General features: G+C 57.2%; 2 protein-coding genes and 2 long non-coding RNA genes across 4 annotated transcripts in view; 3 read left to right on the forward strand and 1 right to left on the reverse strand.

Moving 5' to 3' along the window:
• On the forward strand, positions 1 to 14,972 carry PRDM12 (PR/SET domain 12). The gene is made up of 5 exons (XM_045468163.1): positions 1 to 817; positions 2,719 to 2,909; positions 4,368 to 4,523; positions 13,112 to 13,223; positions 14,563 to 14,972. The coding sequence occupies exons 1-5, from the start codon at positions 595 to 597 to the stop codon at positions 14,970 to 14,972; spliced, it is 1,092 nt and encodes a 363-aa protein (XP_045324119.1). The 5' UTR covers positions 1 to 594.
• LOC123592802 overlaps positions 12,671 to 24,287 on the reverse strand; it is a 15,567-nt gene continuing 3,950 nt past the window's right edge. Inside the window, exons 2-3 of the long non-coding RNA XR_006709944.1 lie at positions 18,836 to 18,840; positions 12,671 to 12,686 (exon numbers count right to left, since the gene is read on the reverse strand). This is a non-coding gene — a long non-coding RNA (uncharacterized LOC123592802). The remainder of the gene's footprint in view (positions 12,687 to 18,835; positions 18,841 to 24,287) is intronic.
• On the forward strand, positions 15,026 to 16,257 carry LOC123592801. Its single transcript, XR_006709943.1, has 2 exons — positions 15,026 to 15,178; positions 15,569 to 16,257. It is a non-coding gene; the product is annotated as an uncharacterized LOC123592801 (long non-coding RNA).
• EXOSC2 (exosome component 2) overlaps positions 23,704 to 24,287 on the forward strand; it is a 9,423-nt gene continuing 8,839 nt past the window's right edge. Inside the window, exon 1 of the mRNA XM_045468164.1 lies at positions 23,704 to 23,856. Within this exon, the coding sequence (XP_045324120.1) occupies positions 23,735 to 23,856 (122 nt within the window). The 5' untranslated portion in view covers positions 23,704 to 23,734. The remainder of the gene's footprint in view (positions 23,857 to 24,287) is intronic.

A 24,287-nucleotide genomic window follows, 5' to 3' on the forward strand; every position in this document is an offset into this window, starting at 1 on the left:
GGGGGCGGGAGGAGCGAAGAGGGACAATTCGGAGCGGCCTGCGCGCCCCCGCCCCTTGAGCTCTCGCGGCGAGGGCTCCTCGCGCCCGGCCGGGTACAACAAGTCTGTCCGACGTCAGGGGGTCATTAATAACCAATTAGGAGGGTCACTGCGGCTCCTATAAAGGCGCTGAGATTTTGCCAAGGGGAAGACCGTCCGGGCCGGGTGTGCGAGAGGCGAGCGCGCGTCCGAGAGCCCCTCGCCGCCGTTTCTCGGCAGCCACCCGCCTCCCACCCACCCCGCACCCCCCGCACCCACCTCCGCCTCCACCCCCGTCTCTCCGGCCCTCCGCGCCGCCTCTGCCATCTCTGCTGATTCCTCTCCCTCTCCGCCTCGCTCCCCCTCGTTCACTTTCCTCGCAGCCTGCCTCGCCTCCCGCTCCCTCCTGCGTCCTCCCCCTCCTCCTCCTCCTCGTCCTCGTCCTCCCCCTGCTCCTCTTCCTTCTCCTCCTCCAGCACAGCCCTCCTCTCTCGCTCCTCCGCTCCCCGCTCACCCGCCGCATCCCCGCGTCGGCCCGGCCGTCCGTCCCCGGCGCCGGCGAGCCCCGGGCCGCCCATGATGGGCTCCGTGCTCCCGGCGGAGGCCCTGGTGCTCAAGACCGGGCTGAAGGCGCCGGGGCTGGCGCTGGCCGAGGTCATCACCTCCGACATCCTGCACAGCTTCCTGTACGGCCGCTGGCGCAACGTGCTGGGCGAGCAGCTCTTCGAGGACAAGAGCCACCACGCCAGCCCCAAGACGGCCTTCACCGCCGAGGTGCTGGCGCAGTCTTTCTCCGGCGGTGAGTCGCGCCGTCGAGGCCGGTCGCGTCCCCTCCTCCCGGCGGCCCCGGATTCCCCGCCTGGCGACGCCCGGGGCGCGCGGCCGGGACCAGGGGCGGCGTCGCGGCCGCTCGCGCCAGCCTGGGCGCTGCAGGTGCTCCGCGGGCCTCAGTTTCCCGGAAGCCGAACCGGGGCGCGAGCGGCGAGGCCCGGGCGGGGCGGGGCGGGAAGCGGCCGCGTCGAGGCTGCGGGGCCCGGCGCCCCCAGGCTCCCCCCCCCCCGCCCGCCCCTCGCCCCTTTGAGCCGGCGGGTTCCCGGCATTTAAAGCCTTACTAGGCGTGTAATAGCAGTTGACTCAAAAAGAAGGGGTTTAAAATTCATTTAGTTAACTTGGGCTTGACCCGCGAAAGTTCCCACTTAAACCGAGAACTTTAAAAGGGGGGGGGGGGCTGGGGAGGGGGCGGAGGGCGGGCGGGCCGGGAGAGAAAGCCGCGGAGGGAGCGAGGGAGAGAGAGAGCGAGCGAGAAAAGTTTCTTTTCTTTAAGATGTCTCAAGCTCTTACTCCTCATTCATCAACCTGCAAACAATATCTTTCCCCGACGCTGGCATCTCTGCGCGTCGCCCTCTCTTCCCCCGTGACGATTTCTGTTCCTCTCTTAATTTACCGTGCAGACTAATTCCACTTCCATTCACGCTATGTCAACCATCTAATCCCCCCTTTTTGTAAGGGGAATTCCTCGGCCCCTTTTAAACAAGTCCCCTCCGCATTGAGCTACAATTTACTGCTACAGCATTCTTCCCGGGCTAATGAATTTAGAATTAGCAATTTCTTTCGAATGGAGCCGAATGAATGCTATCACTTTAACAGCGTGACAAATTGCCGGCCGCGCCGCAATGGACACCGTTTAAACCCCCCCTTTCAGCCGGCCCGCTCGCCGGCTATTTTCCCAGGTAGCTTAGAGGGGAACCTTGTAAGACATGGAAAACGCCCCTGTGCGCCCGGCCGCCCCCACTCCGGCTGCCGGGCCCGGCCGGGGGACCCCTCCCCGGGGGGCTGGGGGCCTCCCGGCTCTTTCCCGCCCAGAGGGGCGACTTCAGGGCTCGCCTGGATCCGGGCGCCGCCCTTTCTGGCGCCCCGGATCCCCCGGCGCGGAGGGGGACCCAGGCGGGCGCGGAGGGGGACCCAGGCGGGCCCCGGGTCACACGCAGCGCGCCGAAGGCGGCCCGCCGCAGCCCGAGTTTCTTTGGACCTTTCCGCCGCCTCCCGCAGCCTGCGGTCTCTTTCCAGCGCTGTCGCCAGTCCGCCCCGAGGTGCGGGGCCTTCCGCACCCCGAAAAGCGTGAGAGCCCCTGGCCGCCTCCGGGGTCCTTCCACGGCGCCCTAGGTTCCGTGCGGGGAGGCGCAGTGAGCGCTGAGTGCCGGGGCCGAAGGGCGGTCTCGGCTTGGCTACCGCCTCCTCCTGGGAGCTGGCCTCAGTTTACCCATTTGTAAACCCGCGCGCTGCGACGGGCACGGTAGTTCTTGAACTCTTCCAGGGTGGAGGGCAGGGAGGTTGTGGATACTTTGAGAATTAGTGGAGAGACAAAAAAAAAAAAAAAAAAAAAAAAAAAAAAAAAAAAAAAAAAGGAAGGAAGAAAGAAAAGAAAGAAGGAAAGAAAAGCGTCCCTAGAAATGAGCCCCAAAGCATCTCTTGCTTTGGAAGGTACGGACGGTCCCCCGGTTGCAAATGGAGGAGACTCCACCCTGCGCCCTCCACTCCTCCGCGCGCGCACACACCCCAGTGACTTCTGCAGAGTCATTCCAGGGCGGGCCTGGGGTTGGTCTGGCCAGGCAGGACCGGCCTGGGTCCCTGGTGGGGAAGAGCCGGCCATCCCCTGCCTCAGGCTCTGACCGGGTCCCCCTGCCCCGGCGGCGGTCACAGAGGTGCAGAAGCTGTCCAGCCTGGTGCTGCCGGCGGAGGTGATCATCGCGCAGAGTTCCATCCCCGGCGAGGGCCTCGGCATCTTCTCCAAGACGTGGATCAAGGCCGGCACCGAGATGGGCCCCTTCACCGGCCGCGTCATCGCCCCGGAGCATGTGGACATCTGCAAGAACAACAACCTCATGTGGGAGGTAGGTTCCAGCCGGGGGAGAGGGGCTCCGGCGGGATCGTGGAGTCAGGCAGACGCCCGCTTGGTCCCTGGCGCCCCAGCGCTCCCTGAAGCCCGATCCTGAACCTGGATGCCTGAAGGAGCCTCCCCAACCACTCGCGGGCAGGCCATTGTTTGGAAAATCTGACCCTCCTCCCCCCTGGCCAACCCTTGGGACTGTTGTTGGCCCCGACTCGCAGAGGAGGGCACTGAGAGAGAGCGGGAGAGGCCGATGCTTGCCCAGGGTTTTGCCGACTGCTGGGAAGGGAACCCGGAGGAAGCTGCAAGGAAAACCCCTCAGAACCACCCGGCCTGGGTGTGAGGGTAGCCAGCATGGAGAACCAGAGGAGCTGTGGGTTCTTCCTAGGAATGGGCTGCTCGGCCCAGGCAGAATGATGACAACTGGAAATGATCAGGGACAAACTGGTGTTGAGTCAGCTTTCCAGGTCAGGGGCCCACGTTCCACCAGACTATCTCAGCAGCCCTATGAATTATTATTCCCATTTTACAGAAGGAAAGTGAAGCCCAGAGAAGCTTCCATTCATCCCAGGCCCTCTGACCCTTCTCTCCTCCGCCAGGGAGGACAAAGCCACTCCCCCAAACAATTCCGCCTCCTGGGGCTCCGGAGCAGCCCCAGCAGCAGCTGCCGGGGGGGGGGGGGGGGGGGGGGGGGGGGGGGGGGGGGGGGGGGGGGGGGGGGGTTCGGAGCACCCTCTCCCTGATCTCATTCCCCCTCCCTCCATGGATCCACCCCCCAGCCCCCACCCCCCACCTCACCGTCCCTGGAGGAGCCCAATATGACACATCTTGCTTCTGGTCACAGGAGCAGGAGGAAGGGAACAGGGCGATGGTCCAGACGCCTCTCCTGACCTCACCTCCTCCCTCCCTGGAGGCCTGGGCCAGTAGTTGCCGGTCCCATCTGTTGCTAGGTTAGCAAGCTGGGGTCCAGCTTGGTCTCTGACTATTCTTGGTAGGTCCCACAAGGGGGGTTAGGCCAGGTCAGGGTGTCACCGTGAGCCAGTCTTCCCTCTCCAGGCTCCCGTGTCCCCCCCTCTGAGGTCCTGGCCAGTGCTCTGCGCTGCTTTGAGGAGCACCTCTGCATCCCCAGGGGGTTAGCTGGATACCACTTTGTCCAGTCAGTGATCCCTGGAGACCCTTCTCTTCTGGAGATGGGGAGCCCATGGCAGCAGGGGCCGTGGGGCCCGGGAGACCGACTCCCACTTGGTCACTTCTAGCTGCCTGGCCTCCGGAGAGTCACTGCGCTGCTCCGAGCCTCTCTTTTCTCGGCTGGAAGACTGGGATGAGAGCTGCTTCCCCTTCCTGGGGCTGTTGCGAGCACAGGGAGAGAGTGTGTGTGTGGATCTGCCGGGCCTGGGCCCGGCCACAGGTGGCGCCTGCGACACAGCCTGCCTCACTCCGTCCCTCGTTTCCCTGCGGGCAGGTGTTCAACGAGGACGGCACGGTGCGCTATTTCATCGATGCCAGCCAGGAGGACCACCGGAGCTGGATGACCTATATCAAGTGCGCGCGTAACGAGCAGGAGCAGAACCTGGAGGTCGTCCAGATTGGCACCAGCATCTTCTACAAGGCCATTGAGGTGAGCGTGTGTCCTGTTGTGTAAGGAAGCGTGGGGCGGCCGGGAGAAGGTGTGCAGGCAGCCGCGTCCGTCCCGGGAACCGCAGGGGACGGAAGGGTGTTGCCTTCGGGCCCCGCTGGCCCTGCTCAGGCTGTACGACCGGGGCCCACGCATCGCGGTCCCTGGGAGCACGAACTTCGTGGCAGGTTTCCTGCTGTGGATCAGAAAGGACAGAACTTTTGACTTGATGCCCTTGTGGATGTCACGAGCACCTCAGCGGTGAGGTCCTTGGATAGCTGCTCAGGGTGTCCTGGGGTCCAGAAGCCAAGAGATACAGAGAGCAAGACGCGGGAAGGCAGCCTGGGGAAGACATCTGGATGGGAGGGAGGGCTCTGTGTCTGCGGCATTTTAGCTCCTTGTCCTGCTCGCGTGGGATGCTCATGACATGTGGATCACGACTCTGGTCTCAGCTATCACCTATTGATCCCTTGCTGTGTAAGGCTTCTCCTAGGCTCTGTGTATGCATCCTTGTTTATAATCCTTGTGCATTTAATCCACGAGGGAGGATTCCATGAGGAGGAAGCTGGGTCTCACTTGGTGGCAGACGGACTCAGGAGCTCTTACCGAGCCTTGCGGGGGCAATGTTAGTGCGAATGCCTGTGTGGAGTGGAACTTCTTGGAGGCGAGAGAAAGGGAGAGAGAGCAGACACATAAATATCACATCCCATGGTTGGGGGTAGCTAAGCCAGGCCCAGGTCACGGGAAGGTTCGGGAGGATGGGAAAAGGAGGTGTTCCCAATAGGGAAACGCTTGGGCAGAGGCAGAAAAGCTGACGGTGTATGGGGAGGGGCTGACGGCGCAAAGCAAGCCAACTGGTGGCCGCCATGATGGCCATGCTGTCGGGACCCTCCCTGGACAGTGTCCCTTGGTAGGAAATTTGCTTACCATCTAGCCCGGAGTAGAACAAGCTGTCCTCCTTCCCCATGGGAGATTGGTGGTAAGGGCTGTGTGTGTGTGTGGCGGGGGGGACAGCAAGGGGATGTCCCCCCACACTTGTTTGGACCTCATTCTTCCACTCCGCTAGTGGAAGGAGGCAGTGTCCCTTAGGGTGGGGCTGGGCTTGGTTGAATTTTGGAGGAGTCTGAAGGAGAATGATTTCCCTTTAGTCCATTTTCTCCCCGGGACTCAGAGCCCCAAGTCTTTCTAAGGCCTGAGGGGCATTGGGGCCTAGCAGCTTCTGGAACCAGGGTCCAGTTGTCCCTCCGTAACCAGGCTCCAGGAAATCTCCCAGAGCTGACAGCAGGATGGTCTTTGCCTGGGTACTGGTGTGGCCAGGAGTGGGTCCCAGCTGAAGGGTGGGCCCTGGTGGGGGGGCCAGGAAGTGGAGGGGGACCAGGAGGGTGAAGCGAGGTGCAGTTTCTGGACTGGGGTTCAAGTGAGGGGGAGCAGCATGGGGCTGCATGAAGGTAGGGCTGAAGGTGGCCTAGGCCCAGGACAGAGGTGGCCGCTGTGACCATGTGGCTGGGCCACCACTCTGTGGGAACAAGGACCCCCTCCCCCCCCCCCACCGGCTGGCCTCAAATTGGCCTCGGGTGTGGCTGAACCTCACTGCCAGCAGAGAGCACCCCTGCATCTTCACCCCTCCCACCCTCCCAGCCTCACTCACACATCCTCCTACTTGCGCACTGAGTCCCGGCCATCCCGCTACAGAAGAGACCGGGGACGCACACCCTTCGTGTTCGTCGCGTGCACACCCATAACACGAGCACAGGTGCACACGCGCGTGCGCACGAGAGAAAATAGGAACGTTCACACGATTCGGGCCAAAGGACTCCCGGCTGGGACAGACTCGGGGGCCTCAATCTCATCTCCCGGTGCGGGTGTCCCTGCCCAAGGCTCACCAGAGCCAGGAAACATCAATAGAAATTTCTACAGAAATTCCGAGTCAGAGGGCACAGTGGCTGAAGGGTATCTCCAGGGAGGAATCTGAATTTATAAGATAAAAAAAAAAAAAAAAAAAAGACCCTGCATTTCATCAGGATTTAAGGTGAGAGAAAAGGATAAGGGGAAGGAAATCGTATCACATATGATACTGTGAACTCAACACCACCTGATTTGCCGTTCATGCCCAGGGTTGGCAAGCCTACAGACGGGACTGTTTGGGTGAGGGACAAGGAAACACAAAATGTCACTTTACTTTCATTTAAACTTAAAAAAAAATGTTTATCTTTGAGAGCGAGAGAGCACATGAGCGCAGAAGCAGGGGAGGGGCAAAGAAAAAGAGGGAGACACCGAATCTGAAGCAGGTGCCAGGCTCTGAGCTGTCAGTACAGAGCCCGACGTGGGGCTCGAACTCACGAACCGGGAGATCATGACCTGAGCCGAAGTCGGACGCTCGACCCACTGAGCCACCCAGATGCCCCTCATTTTACTTTTAATAAATGAAGCTGGACACCTTCCTCGTGATGGCAGTCTTCTCAAACCATTGTGTGGCAACGTGAGATTCCACTTATGGGACTTGCACACCGCAGGTCTGGACGGGGGTGACCACCCACCGTGCCTCAGGGCGGAGGCCAGCGCTCCCTGGCCCTTCTAGGCTCCACCAGAAGAATTTGCTGCTCCCCCGGGCCACTCCCCGAAGCCTCTGGAATATATGGGCCATTTGTTCTGTGCGTGTGTGTGAGTCGGCCGAGTAGCTGGGCCTTGGCCATGATCCATTGTCTTACTCTGTCAACTCAGAGCTGCTGTTTATTTTCCGTAACGGGAACCCATTACTTGCCCCCCAAAACGGGAAGGAACATCTTTCTGCAATAAACAGCACACACGGCCCGTGCCCTCGAAATCCCCACAAATACAAAATAATAGCCCTCCAAATGGGGCTAGGCTTTCAAGGCCAGCCAGTCGGTGGAGAACCCCCAGGCGGGTTTGGCATCTGGCTGCTATTCCTGGGCCATTCTCCTCCTCGATTTGGCCACAGAAGCATTTACTGGCACGTCAGGCGCCTAAAATGACATTTCTAGAAAGCGCCGGGCACATAGCAAGTGACCCCTCAGTGTTGAACAAGTAAGTCTTGCTGCAGGTGATGGGGGCCTGGATCTAAGGTCTGAGCAACTTTTTACGAATCGAGACCCTTCAGCTCTGTGAGACACTATCACTGTCCCCTGTCCCCGTCTTATTATTTTTTTCTAAGGTTTATCTACGTATTCTGAGAGAGACAGTGACAGTACGAGCAGGGGCGGGGCAGGCAGAGAGGGAGACAGAGAATCCCAAGCAGGCTCCGGACTGCCAGCGCAGAGTCTGACGCGGGGCTCGAGCCCACGAAATTGTAAGATCGTGACCTGAATCGAAACCAAGAGTCGGAGGGATGGTCCACTGACTGAGCCACCCAGGCGCCGCTCACTGTCCCCGTTTTAATGACCATAAAACTAACGTTCAAGGAGATCGCAGGAGGTTGGCGAGCTGTGATTTGAATCTAGGCCTGTCTGATCCCCCCGCCACCCCCCCCCCCCCAGGGCAAAGCTGTTGGTCACCATGTCATGGGGCCTCCCTGGCCAATATGTATTTGCTGGAACTCTATTAATTGGTGTGTCGGGACATCTGTGGCACAATGGAAATTGATATTCGTCCAGATGACACGGAGATCCTTCTAGACGAGGGCTTTTGCGCCGCCCGGCGAAAGGGAGGGAGGGCCTCAGAGCCTCCTGGGAGCATGTTCAATAGTGCGGCATAAATTTTTATTAGGAAAACAACCCCAAACCGGTCGGCTTCCACTTATAATAAAAATTCAGAAACGGGGCAGAACAAAACTTCTGGGCTGATAGGGAAGGTTGAGAAGCACAAGTTGAGAGGGGCGCCTGGGTGGCTCAGTCGGTTGAGCGTCCAGCTCTCGATTTGGGCTCATTTCACGGTCCCAGGGTCATGGAATTGAGCCCCGCGTCAGGCTCTGCACTAAGCGCAGAGTGTGCTTAAGATTCTTTTTCTCTCTGCCCCTCTCCTCTCCTTGCGCACTCTCTCTCTAAAATAAAATAAAAATTAAGAGCATGAGTGGAGCGATTATGCAATTTGTCAAGGAAGGACTCAGGCCCCGATATTCCTCTCAAGTCCTGGCAACGTAGATTTTATGGTACGCGACTCGGTTTCTTTGGGAATTATTTGCTTTATTGTGTGTCCTGAGCCAGCGCCTAATGTCCAGAAAAGTGAATAAATAGCTGATTCTGGTTCTCCGGGCTCCAGTGGAGAGTCCTGCCAGGGCCACGCCAGAGTGTTGGCCATGAGACAGCACGGAAGGATCTGGAAGGCCTGACGGGCACCGTGGCTGTTCTTTGCTCTCAGGCGGTCAGCTGCCGGGACCCTGGGAGTCTGTGGACAATGGCGCCAGGATCTCAGGGAGGAGGCTACGGGTCCGGTCTGAGGGTCTCCTTGTCTCCGTCTCTGGGGTTATTGCATGAGGGGTGCCAGTGAGCAAGTGGAGACTGGATGTCCAGGTCAGGGGCTGCCGCTGGCTTCCCAGAGCTCGGGAAAGATCTGAGAGGCTCCACTTCCGACCTTCCCTAGTGCTGGTGGCTTCTCCAGATCTGGCGAGCTGTGTCGTTCCCAATTCCAGGAGATTCTTCTTCAGAGATTTTCTTTCTTTTATGTATGTATGTATACGTATATGTATATATGTGTGTGTGTGTGTGTGTGTGTGTATGTGTGTGTACGTATATATATAGCTTGAAAGTAATTGTTCATTGCTTTTCTAAAAATCCGCTATCTCATCTAGAAAGCAGAATTCACTCTGCTCCTCACGAACCTTAAGTCAGCATGTTTTAATCGTCTCAAAATGACAAACCCTGCTGTGGAAAGAAGCGTAGAAAACTGGTGACGGTGGCTGGGCGTCCAGGATGGGAGGGAGAGTTACTTTTCGTTATATACCCCCCCCCTTATGTGTTGACACGTTTTGGCCAACGTGTCTGCATCGTGGTTTCCATTTCTGAAATTAACTAGTAAAATTAATTTTCGGACGTTTAAAAAATGTGTTGGTAAATACACGCGTCACTCTATATCAAAAGTCGATATTGAAGCTCTTATTTAAAAAATAATATTCCTGGGGCGCCTGGGCGGCTCCGTCGGTTAAGTGTCTGACTCCTGATCTCGGCTCAGGTTGTGAGCTCACGGTTCGTGAGTTCAAACCCCGCGTGGGGCTGTGCGCTGATGGCGTGGAGCCTGCTTGGGATTCTGCCTCTCCTTCTCCCTGCTCCTCCCCACCTTATGCTCACTCTCAAAGTAAATACATAAACTTCAAAAAAATTTTTTTAAATAATATTCCAAACAACCATTTTTAAAATAATTTTTAAATGTTTATTTATTTTTGAGAGACAGAATACAGGCCAGGGAGGGGCAGAGAGAGAGGCAGACACAGAATCCGAAGCAGGCTCCAGGCTCCGAGCTGTCAGCACAGAACCCGACACGGGGCTTGAACCCACAGATGTGAGATCGTGACCTGAGCCGAAGCCCGATGCTCAACCGACTGAGTCACCCAGGTGCCCCTCCAAACAACCATTTTGAATAATAATCCTCAGAATCTGTGCAGTCCCAGATGTTCTTGGCTTCTGGTTCCTCGCCATTGTTGTTGTCGCGTTCATTTTAGATTTAATAACAATCGCTTTGTCTATTACAAGGAGAAGGCTGGTGTTGACTTAGATACTTGATTCCTACACTGAGAGTCTGGAGGTAGAGGCGAAAAGATCAGGGCGACATCCACCGGGGGCTTGCTGAACTTCCCATGCACATCACTGCCCTCCCTGGGGGTGCCCCCGCCCCAGCCAAGCCGGAAGCAGTGACCCGATCTCGGGCTCCCGTGCTTGGCGCACGCGGCCCCAGCCTGTGCTCTTGTCGGGTCACCGAAGGCAAAGCCACCAGTCATCCTGGGCCTTCACTGTGCCAGCGGCCGGAGCCACACTGCAGGCTCCGTGGGGACCACTGGGGGACCTGATGCTCCACGGAGCGCTGCCAGCTTCCTGAGAGGCTGGTGGGCTTGGGGAAAATTATAGCAAGCGCTCCTGTGTCCGTCCACCTCGCCAGGGTTTATGTGCGGGGCTCCGCGGAGCCCTGACCCCGTGAGACCAGAGCAATGGTGCTGTCCCTGTTCTACAGTTGAGGAAACTGAGGCCCGGCGACGGAAGGCAAGCTGCCCGAGGTCACAGGCTCGGCAGCTAGGGAGCCCAGGTGGCCCCTGACAGCGTGACTTCAGGTCCTGAGTCAGAACCCTCTGCGGGAGTGTCTCCTGTTGGGACAGTCTGACGGGGAGCCTGTTGCTTTGGAAGCATGATTCTGGAAACGGAAGCTAGGAGTCGGGACGGTGTTGGAGATGACTTACGACCAGAGTGTCAGAGTTGGGGGACCTCAGGGCTCATGTTCCCCCACCCCCTCATTTGAGGAGACAAGCTTAGAGAGGCCAAGGGCTGGCCTAGGGTCACACAGGGACCAGATGGCAGAGGACCCATCCCCACCTTCCCTCAGAGAGCAGCCTTCTGACAATGAACTGATCTTCAATTGTTCTAGTTCCAACCTCCTCTTTTCTAGGGGGACTCACAAAACCTCTGTCTTCTCTGACCCTTTTCCAGCAGGGCCTCCACCGCTGTCCCGCTGACTTCTGGGACAGCGGCCATGACTGTGAATGACCTTGAGGACTGTCCCTGTGGTGCCAAGTTCTAGTCTGCCTGCTTTCTTTGAGGCACCACGTAATTTTCCTGGGGTTCGGGGGCTGCAGTTTCCATATTCAAACCCTGGCATCCTCTGCTTGGTTTCTGGTCACTCACTGACCCTGAGGGCTCAACGTGATGCCCCATGGGTGGGGGCGGGGTGGGGGAGCTGTTGGGAAGGGACCCGGGGACCCCGGGCTGAGTCTTAGGAGGATGCAGTGACAAGGCCCCTCACACACTTGCCCTCTCCCACTCCTCTCCTTTTAGATCGAGCAGAGCTGGCTGGTCTGAGGGTTGTCGTAGCTCTGACCGGGGGAAGGAAGCGGTGGTGGCCAGAAGGGTTCTGCCTGTGGCGGGGGTCTGCAGGCCAGAGCCCCACGGAAGGGGCGGGGCCTTCTCTGCAACCAGGGAGCCCGAGGGAGGGGGCTCCTATCCTTGCGTGATTCCAGATACCCCCAGATGGTTTCCGTGTGACCTTTGGTGCTGCAACTCTGTTCAGATGGTGGACGACCCGTGAGGCGAACAAACCACTTGCTGCCTGGGGGTGTCCAGCTTTCTCTGGGAAGGTCAGAGAGTGACCCACGGGCTGAATGCCAAAGTCAGCTCGGGGGGGTGCAGGCTTGGGAGGGTGGGGCCCATCTCCTCTTTCCTTTGTCTCTCTCTCGCTCTAAGATTTTATTTTATTTTATTATTTTTTTTATTTGGGAGAGCACGAGCAGGGGAGAGGGACAGAGGGAGAGAGAGAAAGGATCCCAAGCAGGCTCCACCCTGAGCACAGAGCCCGATGTGCAGCCTGATCCCACGACTAAAATCAAGAGTTGGACACTCACCCAACCGACTGAGTCACCCAGGCACCCCTTTTAAGATTTTATTGTTAAGTAATCTCTACACCCAACGTGGGACTCGAACTCACAACCCCGAGATCAAGAGTTGCGTGCTCTACTGACCGAGAAAGCCAGGCGCCCCATCTCTCTCATCTGTCTTAGTTGCCGGGGCCTGAAGATTCCCCGATTGGGAGGGGCTAACTGGCTGTCGCCAAAGGCCTGGCGGGCCCCTTGGGATGTCCCCCCCGTTCCTCCGGAGTGTGGGGTTTATGGTTAGTGCCACGTCAGGCCTTCCACAGCCTCCCTGGACTGTCCAGGGCCTTCACCCCTTCCCTGGGGCAGGTCCCCCCCCCCCCCCCGCCCCGGGGAGTGGCCCTGTCATCATTTGTGAAGTTCTCTCCCATAGAAATGGATTTTAGGTCCGTGTGCCCCAGTATTTCCTGAGGTGAGGGTGTTTCTCAATCGGAATGCTTCTTTTCTAGCATTTGCCGTGTGCAAGAAGTCCCGCAGAGACAGTGACAGGGACAGAAGCACGTGTGATGTGGTGCTGCCTTGTGGGCGCTTTGGATGAGAGGTGTTGCCAGGACATTTTCAGACAAGATGTAACCAAGTCCCCTAGGGTGCCCCGCAGCCCACGCTCCTGGGGCACACCTGCCTCAGCCCTGCAGACCTGAGGGCTGGCTGACTCTGGTTCCCCTCAGTAAGAAACGAAAAGTTTTCTGGCCTACCTTCTTCTGGAACTTCTGCTTGCTACAAGGCTTCGTTCTGTTGCTGCCACTTCGGGAGCTCTTACGCAGCTGGATGGCAGCTGTGTTCCCCGCAGCGGAGCCAGGACAGAGATGGCGAGAAGGCCTGGGCTGGGAGAGGGAAGCAGAGGGCCAGACGGAGCATCCCCCGGACTTGTGTGTTTGTGCAGCTCGCTGGGGACGCCTAGGGTGGCTTTCTCGGGGCTGACACTGGATCCACATCTCCATGGCAGGCAGAGGACAGCTGCCTCCTGGCTCCGGGGCAGGGGGAGCGGGGAGGGGGGATGTGCAGACACCCTGAGTCTCACACCTGGGACCGCTGTCTCCCTAACCCCCTCCTGCTTTCTTCCCTGTAGATGATCCCTCCTGACCAGGAGCTGCTGGTGTGGTATGGAAACTCACACAACACGTTCCTGGGGATCCCTGGTGTGCCCGGACTAGAGGAGGAGCAGAAAAAGAACAAGCATGGTAGGTAGTCTCCATGAGGCCACGATGAACCCAGAATGAATGTGTGTGTGTGTGTGTGTGTGTGTGTGTGTGTGTGTGTGTGCGCGCGCGCATGTCTTTGTGGCAGGGAGGCTCCTGGCCTCCAGGGATCGTGGTTCCCTCTCCAGCAGTATTGAGCACAGGAGACTATTGGCCCAAGCAGGCCGATGCCCCTGGAGCTGCCCACCGCAGTCCCCGCATGAATGGCAGTGTGTTCCCTGGACAAAATAAATGATCTGGGGGCAGGTTCTGTGGGGAGACACCAGAGAGGCAGAGGGTGTAGCGGAAGGAGCAAGGGGCCCAGCAGTGGGAGCCTGGGTTGACATCCAGCTCTGCTTTACCATCTTGTCTTAGTTTCTCCATCTGTGAAGGCAAGATGCTGGGCGAGATGATCTTTAAACTGCCTTCCAGCTCTGGCGATGTACATGCCCCTCTGTCCCCGGTGCAGGGCCTGGGGCAGGTGCTTGGTACAAACATGTTGATTGAAGGTGGGGCAGAGTGTGCCTTGCCTCCGTGGGTTGTGGGGGGACGCCGGTCATCACGATAGAGACCACTTGCACAAGACCTATTTCACGCCAAGTTTATCGAGCTAAACCTTTTACGGGTTATCATCCCGCTTGGGTCCTCCTAAAGCCCTCGCGAAATGTGGTCATCTTTAATTTGAGAGGACAAAGCTGAGACCCTGCGCTGCGGCTAATGTTTTGCAAACACTAATTTCTCTGATCCTTACAGCAGCTTCCGGGGCTGATGCTATTGTTACTTCCATCTCAGCACTGAGAAAAAATGAGGCGCAGTTCCCTGGTACATAACAGGCACCCAGGAAATATCTGTGGGATGAATAAATGGTATTTGGGGGGCCTTTTATGGAAGACAGTCATTTATAGAAGGCTACTTTGAGCCACGTACTTCCCATATACAGGCTAAGGGAGGTAAAGTGCAGCTTTTTGTGATCATCTGGCCAAGTTGTGCATAGCCCCATGAGGTCGTAGTAGGTCCCCGTTTTACAGATGGGAACGTTGAGGTTTCGGAGGCGAAGTCACTAAGGCCTCGAGGTCTCAGCACAGTCTGGATCCAACTCCTATCTGACCCCAAGCCAGGCTCCTTGACGCCCCTCTCTCATCCAGCCCACCGGTCTGCTCGGGACCCCGCACCCGCCCGGCCCGGGTCCATCCGAGGCGGGGCCGGGAGGAGGGCGCGCGTGGCGGGGGGTGCGCGCGTGCCGGGCCGCGGCGGCGCGGGTCGTAACGAGCCTGCTCTCTCCCCCCCCACCTCCCCCGTCCTCTCCCCGCCTGTCCCCCCGGGGCCCCGCCCGCGCGGCCAGAGGACTTCCACCCGGCGGACTCGGCGGCGGGCACCGCGGGCCGCATGCGCTGTGTCATCTGCCACCGCGGCTTCAACTCGCGCAGCAACCTGCGCTCGCACATGCGCATCCACACGCTGGACAAGCCCTTCGTGTGCCGCTTCTGCAACCGCCGCTTCAGCCAGTCGTCCACTCTGCGCAACCACGTGCGCCTGCACACGGGCGAGCGCCCCTACAAGTGCCAGGTGTGCCAGAGCGCCTACTCGCAGCTGGCCGGCCTGCGCGCCCACCAGAAGAGCGCGCGCCACCGGCCGCCCAGCGCCGCGCTGCAGGCGCACTCGCCCGCGCTGCCCGCGCCGCACGCGCACGCGCCCGCGCTCGCGGCCGCCGCGGCCGCGGCCGCGCACCACCTGCCGGCCATGGTGCTGTGAGCGCCGCGCGCGCGCCCGCGCCCGCCGCGCCCGCGCGCCCCGCCTCCCGCCTCCCGCCCGCGCGGCGCGGGCCGGGACTGCGCGCTCACTCCTGACTCGATCCCGCCCCCCCCGCCCCCACCCCGCTCCGGCCAGAGGTGCCCCGCGCCGTACGTGCGCCCCGGAAGTGACCCCCTAGGCAAACAGTCTTCGTTCAGTTCTCGCAGGTGAGGACACTGACGGGCGGCTGATCGGCCTCCTCCTCCTCCTCCTCCTCCTCCTCCTCGGGGGTCCCCACGCCCGGCCTCCCCCCCGAGTCTCCCCGCTGCCGTCGAGCCGGCCGCCCGGGCTGGCATCCCTTGGGGGTGGCGGGGCCTCAGCGGGGACGGGGAGCTCGGGAGTGCGGGGAGGACGACCGCCCCGGGCCTGAGGGCGGGGGTGCGGGCCGGTGCGCGCACCGCACCTCCGGCTGCCTCTGGGGACTGGTGCCCCCGCAGGGTCGGGAGTCACGGACACGACCTTGAGAGTTGGGGGCTGGCGGGGCTCGGGGGCAGCCGGAAGAGACCTGAAACCTGCTCCTCCCTCGTGGGCGGGCCCTTCTCTCCTGGCCACCTTAGTCCCAAAGCCGGCTCCCGGGAGGGACCGAAGCACCAATACTGTGCGTGTGCCAGGCAGGCTGAGCGCGAGGGCAAACGGAAATCCACCGGAGGACCCGGGCAAGGCCCTCCTCCTCTTTGGGCCCCGGTTTACCCCTTACCGATCTGTAAAATGGGAGAGTTGGAGCCACGCCTCCTCTCCTTCGTGTCTGATTTATGTTTGGTAAGAGGAAGATTCCCTTCCCCTTCTGGCCACACGCCCGCGGGAGGAGGGCAAGACTGGCTTCTCCGCCGGCAAAGAACTTCCAAACAGTGCGGGATCCCGGGGCGTGGGGGCGGCGGGGGTGCGGGGTGGGGGTTCGCCCCTTCCACCCGCACCCTCCTTGCCTCCTCCCGAGTCTCCCCAAACTCTGGCCGAGGGCGCCCTCTGGTGTCGCCTGTCCCACCTTGCAGTCCTTTACCAGAATTCCCTAGGGCGTTTTGTAAACTAAAGAAACTATAATAGTAATGAAAAGTATAAAATGTATAGAGTTTTCAAGAAACTGTGTTCTACTTCCAGAAAATGGTCACTTTAACTTTGTAAATATTTATCTAAAAGGATATTTACGAAACTGTGATATATATTATTTGATTGTATATGTACAACTGTAAATACATTTGTACCTCTCTTGTATTCTAAAATAAAAATTACTTGGAACATTTATCACTTAGCATCTGAAGGGGTCGACACGTTTGTCCGCAGGAAAAGGAAATATGGAAGGGGCCTAGCAACTGGAGAGGGGGTGGGAAGAAGGGTTGTTTCACTGCTTTTGAAAGTCACCATTGTGCCCTCCGCAAGGAAAATTCTGTCACAACCGGGGTGTCAGCTCCTAAAGAGAAGGCCACAATTCAAAGCAACCGGGAACCTCCGACGGGGCCGGGCATATTCTTTGTGGTTCCCAGCGCTGACTCTCAGATATTGGTGTCCCACTTTGTTACTTGCCCAAAATCTTTACTCACGTTCCCCCCCCCCCCCATTTTGTGAACAAGTTGAAAGAATTCAAACAGCCAGTGCGGGTGGACCCAGATGGCCACCAAGTGCCCTCCCAGTGCCTAGAATTTCCGAAAGCTTTGGGCACCCGTTTCCAGACCCTCCCTGTGGAAGACGAAAGGACAGGAAGGCCATAGTGCAGGGCCAGGCCCTGGTTCTCCTCTCCAGCACCTCCCGGCCAGGAGGAGGAGTGCACACTGGGGAGTGTGAGTTCACACCTGTAATCCAGCACGTGCAAGCCAAGGGTCACGCTTCCAAGCCACTGGCATCCCACAAGGATACTTCTGTGCATCCTCATAAAGCCGTGCGTGTGTACATGGGCACACACACACATACCTGAAGGCACTTGAATGCACCCTTTTTTTTTTTTTCATTTTTTTTCAACGTTTATTTATTTTTGGGACAGAGAGAGACAGAGCATGAACGGGAGAGGGGCAGAGAGAGAGGGAGACACAGAATCGGAAACAGGCTCCAGGCTCTGAGCCATCAGCCCAGAGCCCGACGCGGGGCTCGAACTCACGGACCGCGAGATCGTGACCTGGCTGAAGTCGGACGCTTAACCGACTGCGCCACCCAGGCGCTTGAATTCACCCCTTTTTTAAAATGTTTTTATTTACTTTTGAGAGACAGAGAGAGAACAGCAGAAGGGCAGACAGAGCAGGAGAGAGAGAATTCCAAGCAGGTTCCACACTGTCGGCGTGGAGCCCCAGTGCGGGGCCCCAACCCATGAACCATGAGATCATGACCTGAGCTGAAATCAAGTCAGACACTCAACCAACTGAGCCACCCAGGCACCCCTGAATTCACACTTTAAAAAAAAAAATTTTTTTTTTTAGCATTTACTTATTTTTGGGAGACAGAGTGCGAATGGGGGAGGTGCAGAGAGAGAGGGAGATGCAGAATCCGAAGCAGGCTCCAGGCTCTGAGCTGTCAGCACAGAGCCCGACGCGGGGCTCGAACCCCATGATCGGGAGATCATGACCTGAGCTGAAGTCAGAGGCTTAACCGACTGAGCCACCCAGGCGCCCCTTGAATTCACACTTTTATCTTCAGGCCATCCCCATTTGGAGTTTCGGGTACTCCGAAAGACTCCCAATACTCTGGGGGACTGGTCTTGTATCCTGGTAGATGGGGGCATGGGTAGGGACATACATCCCATCTGGGGTGTCCTCCCCTCGGCTAAATGGGGAAAGTCACCCTTGATACTCCTCTCCCCCTGTCACCAACCTCGCCTTTCCTTTGAAACCTCACCACCAAACTTCTGATCCTTCCAGTGGCCCCCGGTATTACCCTCCTCCCGCTGTAGGCCCCAGAGGCCTCGTTTCCACGAAAAAAAGCTGAATCCCCTTTCCTGTGGATGCTGACGGAGTTAAACACCCTCCTGACCCATATGCCATGCCTCCCAGAGAGTAATGTTGGCTTCCCAAAGAAGGAGCGTGGGAAGTCAGACCTCAGAGAAGTCAGTGGGGCCCTCGATCAAAAATCGATATCACTCCCTATAGACAATTCCCTTCTGTGAAGTCCCTGCTTCAGATAGATCCCAGGGTCCACAGCCCTGGCTCCGGAACCCACCTGGTGGCAGCAGGCTGTAATTGCAGACTAAGGCACATTTGCTAAGCCTGCTGCTGACCTTGTACTGAATGAAGTGTGCTGGCATTTCCAGGAGACGCCTCAGGCCCCTTTCCACAGAGTGCACACCCCGTCGTCCCCGCAAAGCCTGCAAACACAGCCACAGAAATTTCTGGCCTTAGGGATCTAAATGCATTTATTCTGGGAATCCTCCCACGAGGCTGATGTTCTTTTTTTTTCCCTCCGTGATGCTCTATCAAATACCCATTTGATGCAGGAGAAAACCGAGCTATGAGAAGTCATTTGCCCATGTCACCCAGCCACGACTGGCAGAGCACGTTTCACCAGGGCGGCTGACCCTAGAAAGCATGCTCATGAGGACCAGTAGGCCAACCGCTGCCCAGGCAACCCACGGAGTCGGTCCAAAGGGCTTTCTGCTTATCCCACAGGGATGCAGTGTAGACCAGCACTTGTATATGGACCTCGTGTCCTTCAACCTTGCAAAACCCGCTTACTCATTTTACGCTTTTTTGTAGATTCCTTAGGACTACTATTTACACGATCTTGTTGTCTACGAATAAGGACAGTTTTACTTCTTTCTTTGCAATCAAGATGCCCTTTCTGTCTTTTTCTCATCTTGTTGCATGGTTCAGGAACCCCAGGAGTAGAGGGCTCTAGATAGAGGCCACCCAGCCTGGGTTTGAAACCCTGCTCCTCCCTTCACTAGCTGTGTGACCTAGGGCAAGTCAATTAGTGTCTCTGTGCCTCAGTTTCCTCAAATGGGAAAGGATGTCGTGAGGATTCAGTGGGATGATGCAGGTAAATGAATGAGGCTTGGTACCCGGCACAGAGCAAGGGCTCCAGAAACGGAAGTTGTTGGAGCGCCTGGGTGGCTCAGTCGGTTGGGTCTCCGACTTCGGCTCAGGTCATGATCTCACGGTTTGTGAGTTTGAGCCCCGCGTCGGGCTCTGTGCTGTCAGCCTGGAGCCCGCTCCAGGTCCTCTGTCCCTTTCTCTCTCTCTCAAAAATAAATATTAAAAAATTAAAAAAATAAACACAAGCTGTTGTTAATACAGGGATGCCTTTGCTGGGTGAGAAGGGTTGTGGCTCCTTTGGGCATCCTGCAGAGGGCATCTGAGACCGCTGTGCACGCACTCCTACCCTTTGCTATGTCCATTGTCCTCGGATATCTTGAAACAGGAACAGCTGTCCTGAAGTTTCAGCGGCCTTCCCGCCTCAGAGCTGGCTTGCTGGGATGCGTGTCTGCGGAAAGTGGCAAAAGTTATGGGTGGTGGACAGTTAGCACCGCTTCTGCCTTGGGGAAGTCACGCTTCTCCCACGTGGGCTCAGGGCTTCAAAGACGAGGGCTCCAAGAGAACCCTTGGCAGCTGCAGGGTCTATTCCGACCCACCCCCAGAGTGACACAGAGGCACTGACGACATATGCTGTCAGTCTGAGCAGTCTCAAGCCTGCCCAGATACAAGGGGGCAGAAGAAGCATCGAAAAATTCATGGACGAGCTTAGCGCCACGGAGGGGCGCCAGGGTGGCTCGGTCGGTCAGGCTTCCCACCCTTAGTTTCAGCTCAGGTCATGCTGTCTCTCGGTTTCGTGAGTTCGAGCCCCGCGACGGGTTCTGCGGAGGCTGCTTGGGATTCTCTCCCTCTCTCTCTGTCCCCCCGCCCCCACTCGTGCTGTCTCTCTCTCCCTCTCAAAATAAATTAATAAATTAAAAAAAAAAAAAAAAAAGGAAACCGCTGCAGACGTTAAGGCTGTTTCTGACGTTTTCAGGAGAAGTGATACTTCGATGAGCATCCTTGTGCAGAAATCTTTGTGTGCATCTCTGACCAGAAAGTTTCTGCGGTTGCTTTTCCCGTTGCAATAGAACACAGGGTGAAGCCCCGGGGGTGGCCAGTGGGCTCCAGGCCAGAGTCCCTGCTGCCTCTGCTGTCACATTCTTCAAGATGTCCTTGTTGGTGACTTCACTTTCACTTCACCTGGGCCCTCGGCGCAACTGGCACAAGTGTCCAACGCTTCTTTTCTGGGCTCAAATCCCAGCCCCGCTCCGCCCTGAACTCCCGGCTGAGCGCCTCGATGGCTGGGGCAGCCACGCAGCTGGCTCCGTAGCCCCTGCCACGCACTGTGGTGCTGGTAACAGCCAGTGCTTGCTGGATACGTTTGTTTGCTTCCACACCAAATATTTACTGCATGCTATTCCAGGGGCGCGCGGGATTCGTTTTAACGTTTATTTATTTATTTATTTATTTTTTTGGGACAGAGAGAGACAGAGCATGAACGGGGGAGGGGCAGAGAGAGAGGGAGACACAGAACCGGAAACAGGCTCCAGGCTCTGAGCCGTCAGCCCAGAGCCCGACGCGGGGCTCGAACTCACGGACCGTGAGATCGTGACCTGGCCGAAGTCGGCCGCCCAACCGACTGCGCCACCCAGGCGCCCCAAGGGATTCATTTTAATCGGGCACAGCAAGACACGCAAACAAGGAAGCGACTGTCACGAAGGAAGAAGCTTGCTATTCTCACAATTCCCCGGAACCCGGAGGCAGGGCACAGTCCACAGGGGTGGGTCAGGAGGCAGAGGAAGCAAGGAGAAGGTGTGGGAAGGAGCCTTTACTACAGTTTCCAGGGAAAGGGATGGGTGTGGCAGGACAGGCAGGCTTAGGGGGGGCTGGTTTGAATATTTTCAGCGGGCTCTGGGGACATAGAGCCTGTCCCTACTTGTCCGGTACCTGATCCTGGGGTATAGGGCAGGTGGGTAGTGGCCCAGAGTGAGCCCTGGAAAGGAGGTGATTGAGAGGTTGGGCTCCGGATTGGTCGGTTTACATTTAAAAGGCACACCCTTGGGGCACTATCTCTAGGCCACGGCTAACCTTGGGAGGGGCCTCAGTTCCGAGCACTGATACACAGTGAACAAAACCTCAAGTCCTTGGTTCTGGTTCTGGGAGTACTCACATTCTAGGGGAGGAAGTCTGCAGTAAACAAATGAGGATATGCAGTGACCAGAAATGAGACAAGGATCGAGTGATAAAAAGGCGACAGAGCATTATTCCAGATAAGGTGGTCAGGGAAGGCTTCTCTGAGGAGGTGATATTTGAACTGAGGTCTGAATGAGGAGAAGCAGCCAGTCACACAAAGACTGAAGGGAAGAGAATTCCACGCAGAGAGCACCCAAAGCATACCGGGCTCGGCAGGGCCACCAGTGTGGTGGGTGTAGAACTCAGATGAGACCAGCGCGTCTGGCCGCAGTGGAGTAAGGGAGCGGGAGGAGGGCGGGGTGGGGGGAGGGGGGGAGGATCAGAGACAGGGCCCAGGGAAGATGAGTTTGGATTTTATTCTTGATGTAAAGGGAAGCTGCCAGAAGTATTCTGAGCAGGCAAGTGGGTTAGTCTGATGTTTTTTCTTTTCTTTTAAAATTAAAAAAAAAAAATTTATTTTTGAGAGAGAGAGTGTGTGAGGGGCAGCGAGAGAGAGAGAGAGAGAGAGAGAGAGAGAGAGGGAGACAGAGCATCCAAAGCAGGCTCCAGGCTCTGAGCTGTCAGCACAGAGCCCAACGCAGGGCTCGAACCCACGAACCGTGAGATCATGACCTGAGCTGAAGTCGGACGTTTAACCGACAGAACCACCTGGGCACCCCTAACCCGGTGCGCTTTTAAAAGCTCGCTCTGGGGGCACCTGGGTGGCTCAGTCGGTTGGGCGGCCGACTTCGGCTCAGGTCACGATCTCGCGGTCCGTGAGTTCGAGCCCCGCGTCGGGCTCTGGGCTGATGGCTCAGAGCCTGGAGCCTGCTTCCAATTCTGTGTCTCCCTCTCTCTCTGCCCCTCCCCCGTTCATGCTCTGTCTCTCTCTGTCTCAAAAATGAATAAAACATTAAAAAATAAAATAAAAGCTCGCTCTGGCTGAACGTGTGAGCGCAATGTGACAACGGGAAGGACTGAGGCTACGACTGTCCTTTCTGGCCTGAAAGTGGATGCTGTCGAGAGCACCCTGCTTTTGGCCTAGGGGCACTCCCAGGTCCAGCTCCCTAGCTGACTGAGCTACCCTGGTTCAAAGGACACCACTGCCCTCTTATGGCTGAGGCCAGGTTCAACAGATGGACCCTTCTCCCGCTACTGTAGCTCTACTCCTCTGCCAGACAGAAGGGCGCGTCTGGCCTGCCCGCTTAGCAGATGACTCACCGAGCCTTGGAATGTATATCCTTGACCACCTTGCAGGATTGGCTTTCTTGACAGATGTAGTTGTGAGCTTTGCTCAGAAAGAAATGTCTTTTTGGAGATTTATCAAACAACTGGTCTGAGGGTTCTTCAGGAGACAATGGATCTGATTTACCGAACGCAGTGTGCGAGGCTGGTGCAAGTTATTTCATTTAATCCCCTTTAGGGTCCCTGTGCATAGAGCATCATCAGCTCCAATTCCCTGAGGCTGTGGATGCTATAAACCATGCAGGGCAGGGGAGAGGGAGAGGGTGGTGGGAGGCAGGGAGAAGGGAGGAGGGAAACACTCCTAGGAAACCAGACGCCGAGATAAAGCCACATATACATCCCTCTGTCCACCACTGGATCCTTAGAACAGCTCCTGGCACACAGAGAGCGCTCAATTTGTTGTGTGAGAAAATATAAGCCAAGATCTTTATACTATGTACTTGCCCTCCCTGCAAAATATATCTGCCTTGCAAGGTTTGCATATTTTTCTTAGGCGGTTTTCCTTTTAAGTCAGAGTAACCCAGCTCACTCAAAAGAAGTCAAGAAAGAACAGGACCAGCATCTGGAGCACCGTTTGTGTGTAGATGTGGATGGTTGGTGTTGAACCAGCACCCACGAGGAGGCGGTAACGTAGAATACCGGGCTACGAGGAACAGTATCAAAAGGGCCTCGTTTTTCTGTCCAGCTAGTGTTTTCTGGAGGTCCCAACTCCCCATCCTACTAAGCTCTCTCATACCAAAGAATCAAGAATCACATTTTATTTATTTATTTATTTATTTATTTTTTAATTTTTTTTTCAACGTTTATTTATTTATTTTTGGGACAGAGAGAGACAGAGCATGAACGGGGGAGGGGCAGAGAGAGAGGGAGACACAGAATCGGAAACAGGCTCCAGGCTCTGAGCCATCAGCCCAGAGCCCGACGCGGGGCTCGAACTCACGGACCGCGAGATCGTGACCTGGCTGAAGTCGGACGCTTAACCGACTGCGCCACCCAGGCGCCCCAAGAATCACATTTTAGCAACTTAGAGTTGGAAGGAAACTCACAGGCCCATTTCTCAATTATCTACCTGGTAAACAATAAACGCGATGATGATTATGAGAGATTTTTGGTGAATCAAACGCCATCCAACCGGAGCTTTTAGAGTTCCACAGGTGAAGCCCTGCCAACAGTAAAAATGGAAACTCAGCTCCCTCATTCCCTTCATGTTAGCCTAATGGTTGCCAATGGTCAACATGGCCACCGGGCTGTGCGTTCCCATTGGCGGCTCCTCCGAGGCCCGCCCCGCCCCGCCCCTCCAAGCGACCACAGGGAATTGCGGAGCCGGACGTCGCGGTTCCCGGCCGGACTGCGCTTGCGCCATTCTTTGGCGCCAAGATGGCGATGGAGATGAGGCTTCCCGTCGCTCGCAAGCCCCTTAGCGAGAGCTTGGACCGCGATACTAAGAAACATCTGGTGGTTCCGGGGGACACGATCACCACGGACACGGGATTCATGCGGTACGTGGGGATTTGGGGGCTCGGGGCCCCACAGGGCGGCTGCTGGGCTCTCTGCACGTGGCCTCTGTTCCCTTGCACCTAAGTGCCCGCCTGACGCAGGGCACATCTGAGCATCGCAGTCCCCTTGTTTCTGAGTTCTTGGGCTCGGAAATAGTCCCCATCTGCGTTTGCCTCAGCCCTTGGAAGCTCTTCCGTCCTGAGCTCTGGTATCAAGGACTCTTGGGTGCTCTGCCTGAGACCCTGATCTCTGAGACTTCCTCTTCTTCTTCGTTGGAGACCTGCAACCCTGGGGGTGGGGGTTCGGAGCAGAGGCCTCTTTCCAGTTTTCAGATTGAGGGGACTGTGGGCATTTCTGACTTGGTCTCCTCTCAGCGACATCGCTTAGCCAGGTGCTCGGTTTTGGAATCAGCAGTTGTTTGGGCTCAGGGCAT

This window comes from Leopardus geoffroyi, chromosome D4 (assembly GCF_018350155.1).
Source record: "Leopardus geoffroyi isolate Oge1 chromosome D4, O.geoffroyi_Oge1_pat1.0, whole genome shotgun sequence".
Classification (NCBI taxonomy): Eukaryota; Metazoa; Chordata; class Mammalia; order Carnivora; family Felidae; genus Leopardus; species Leopardus geoffroyi.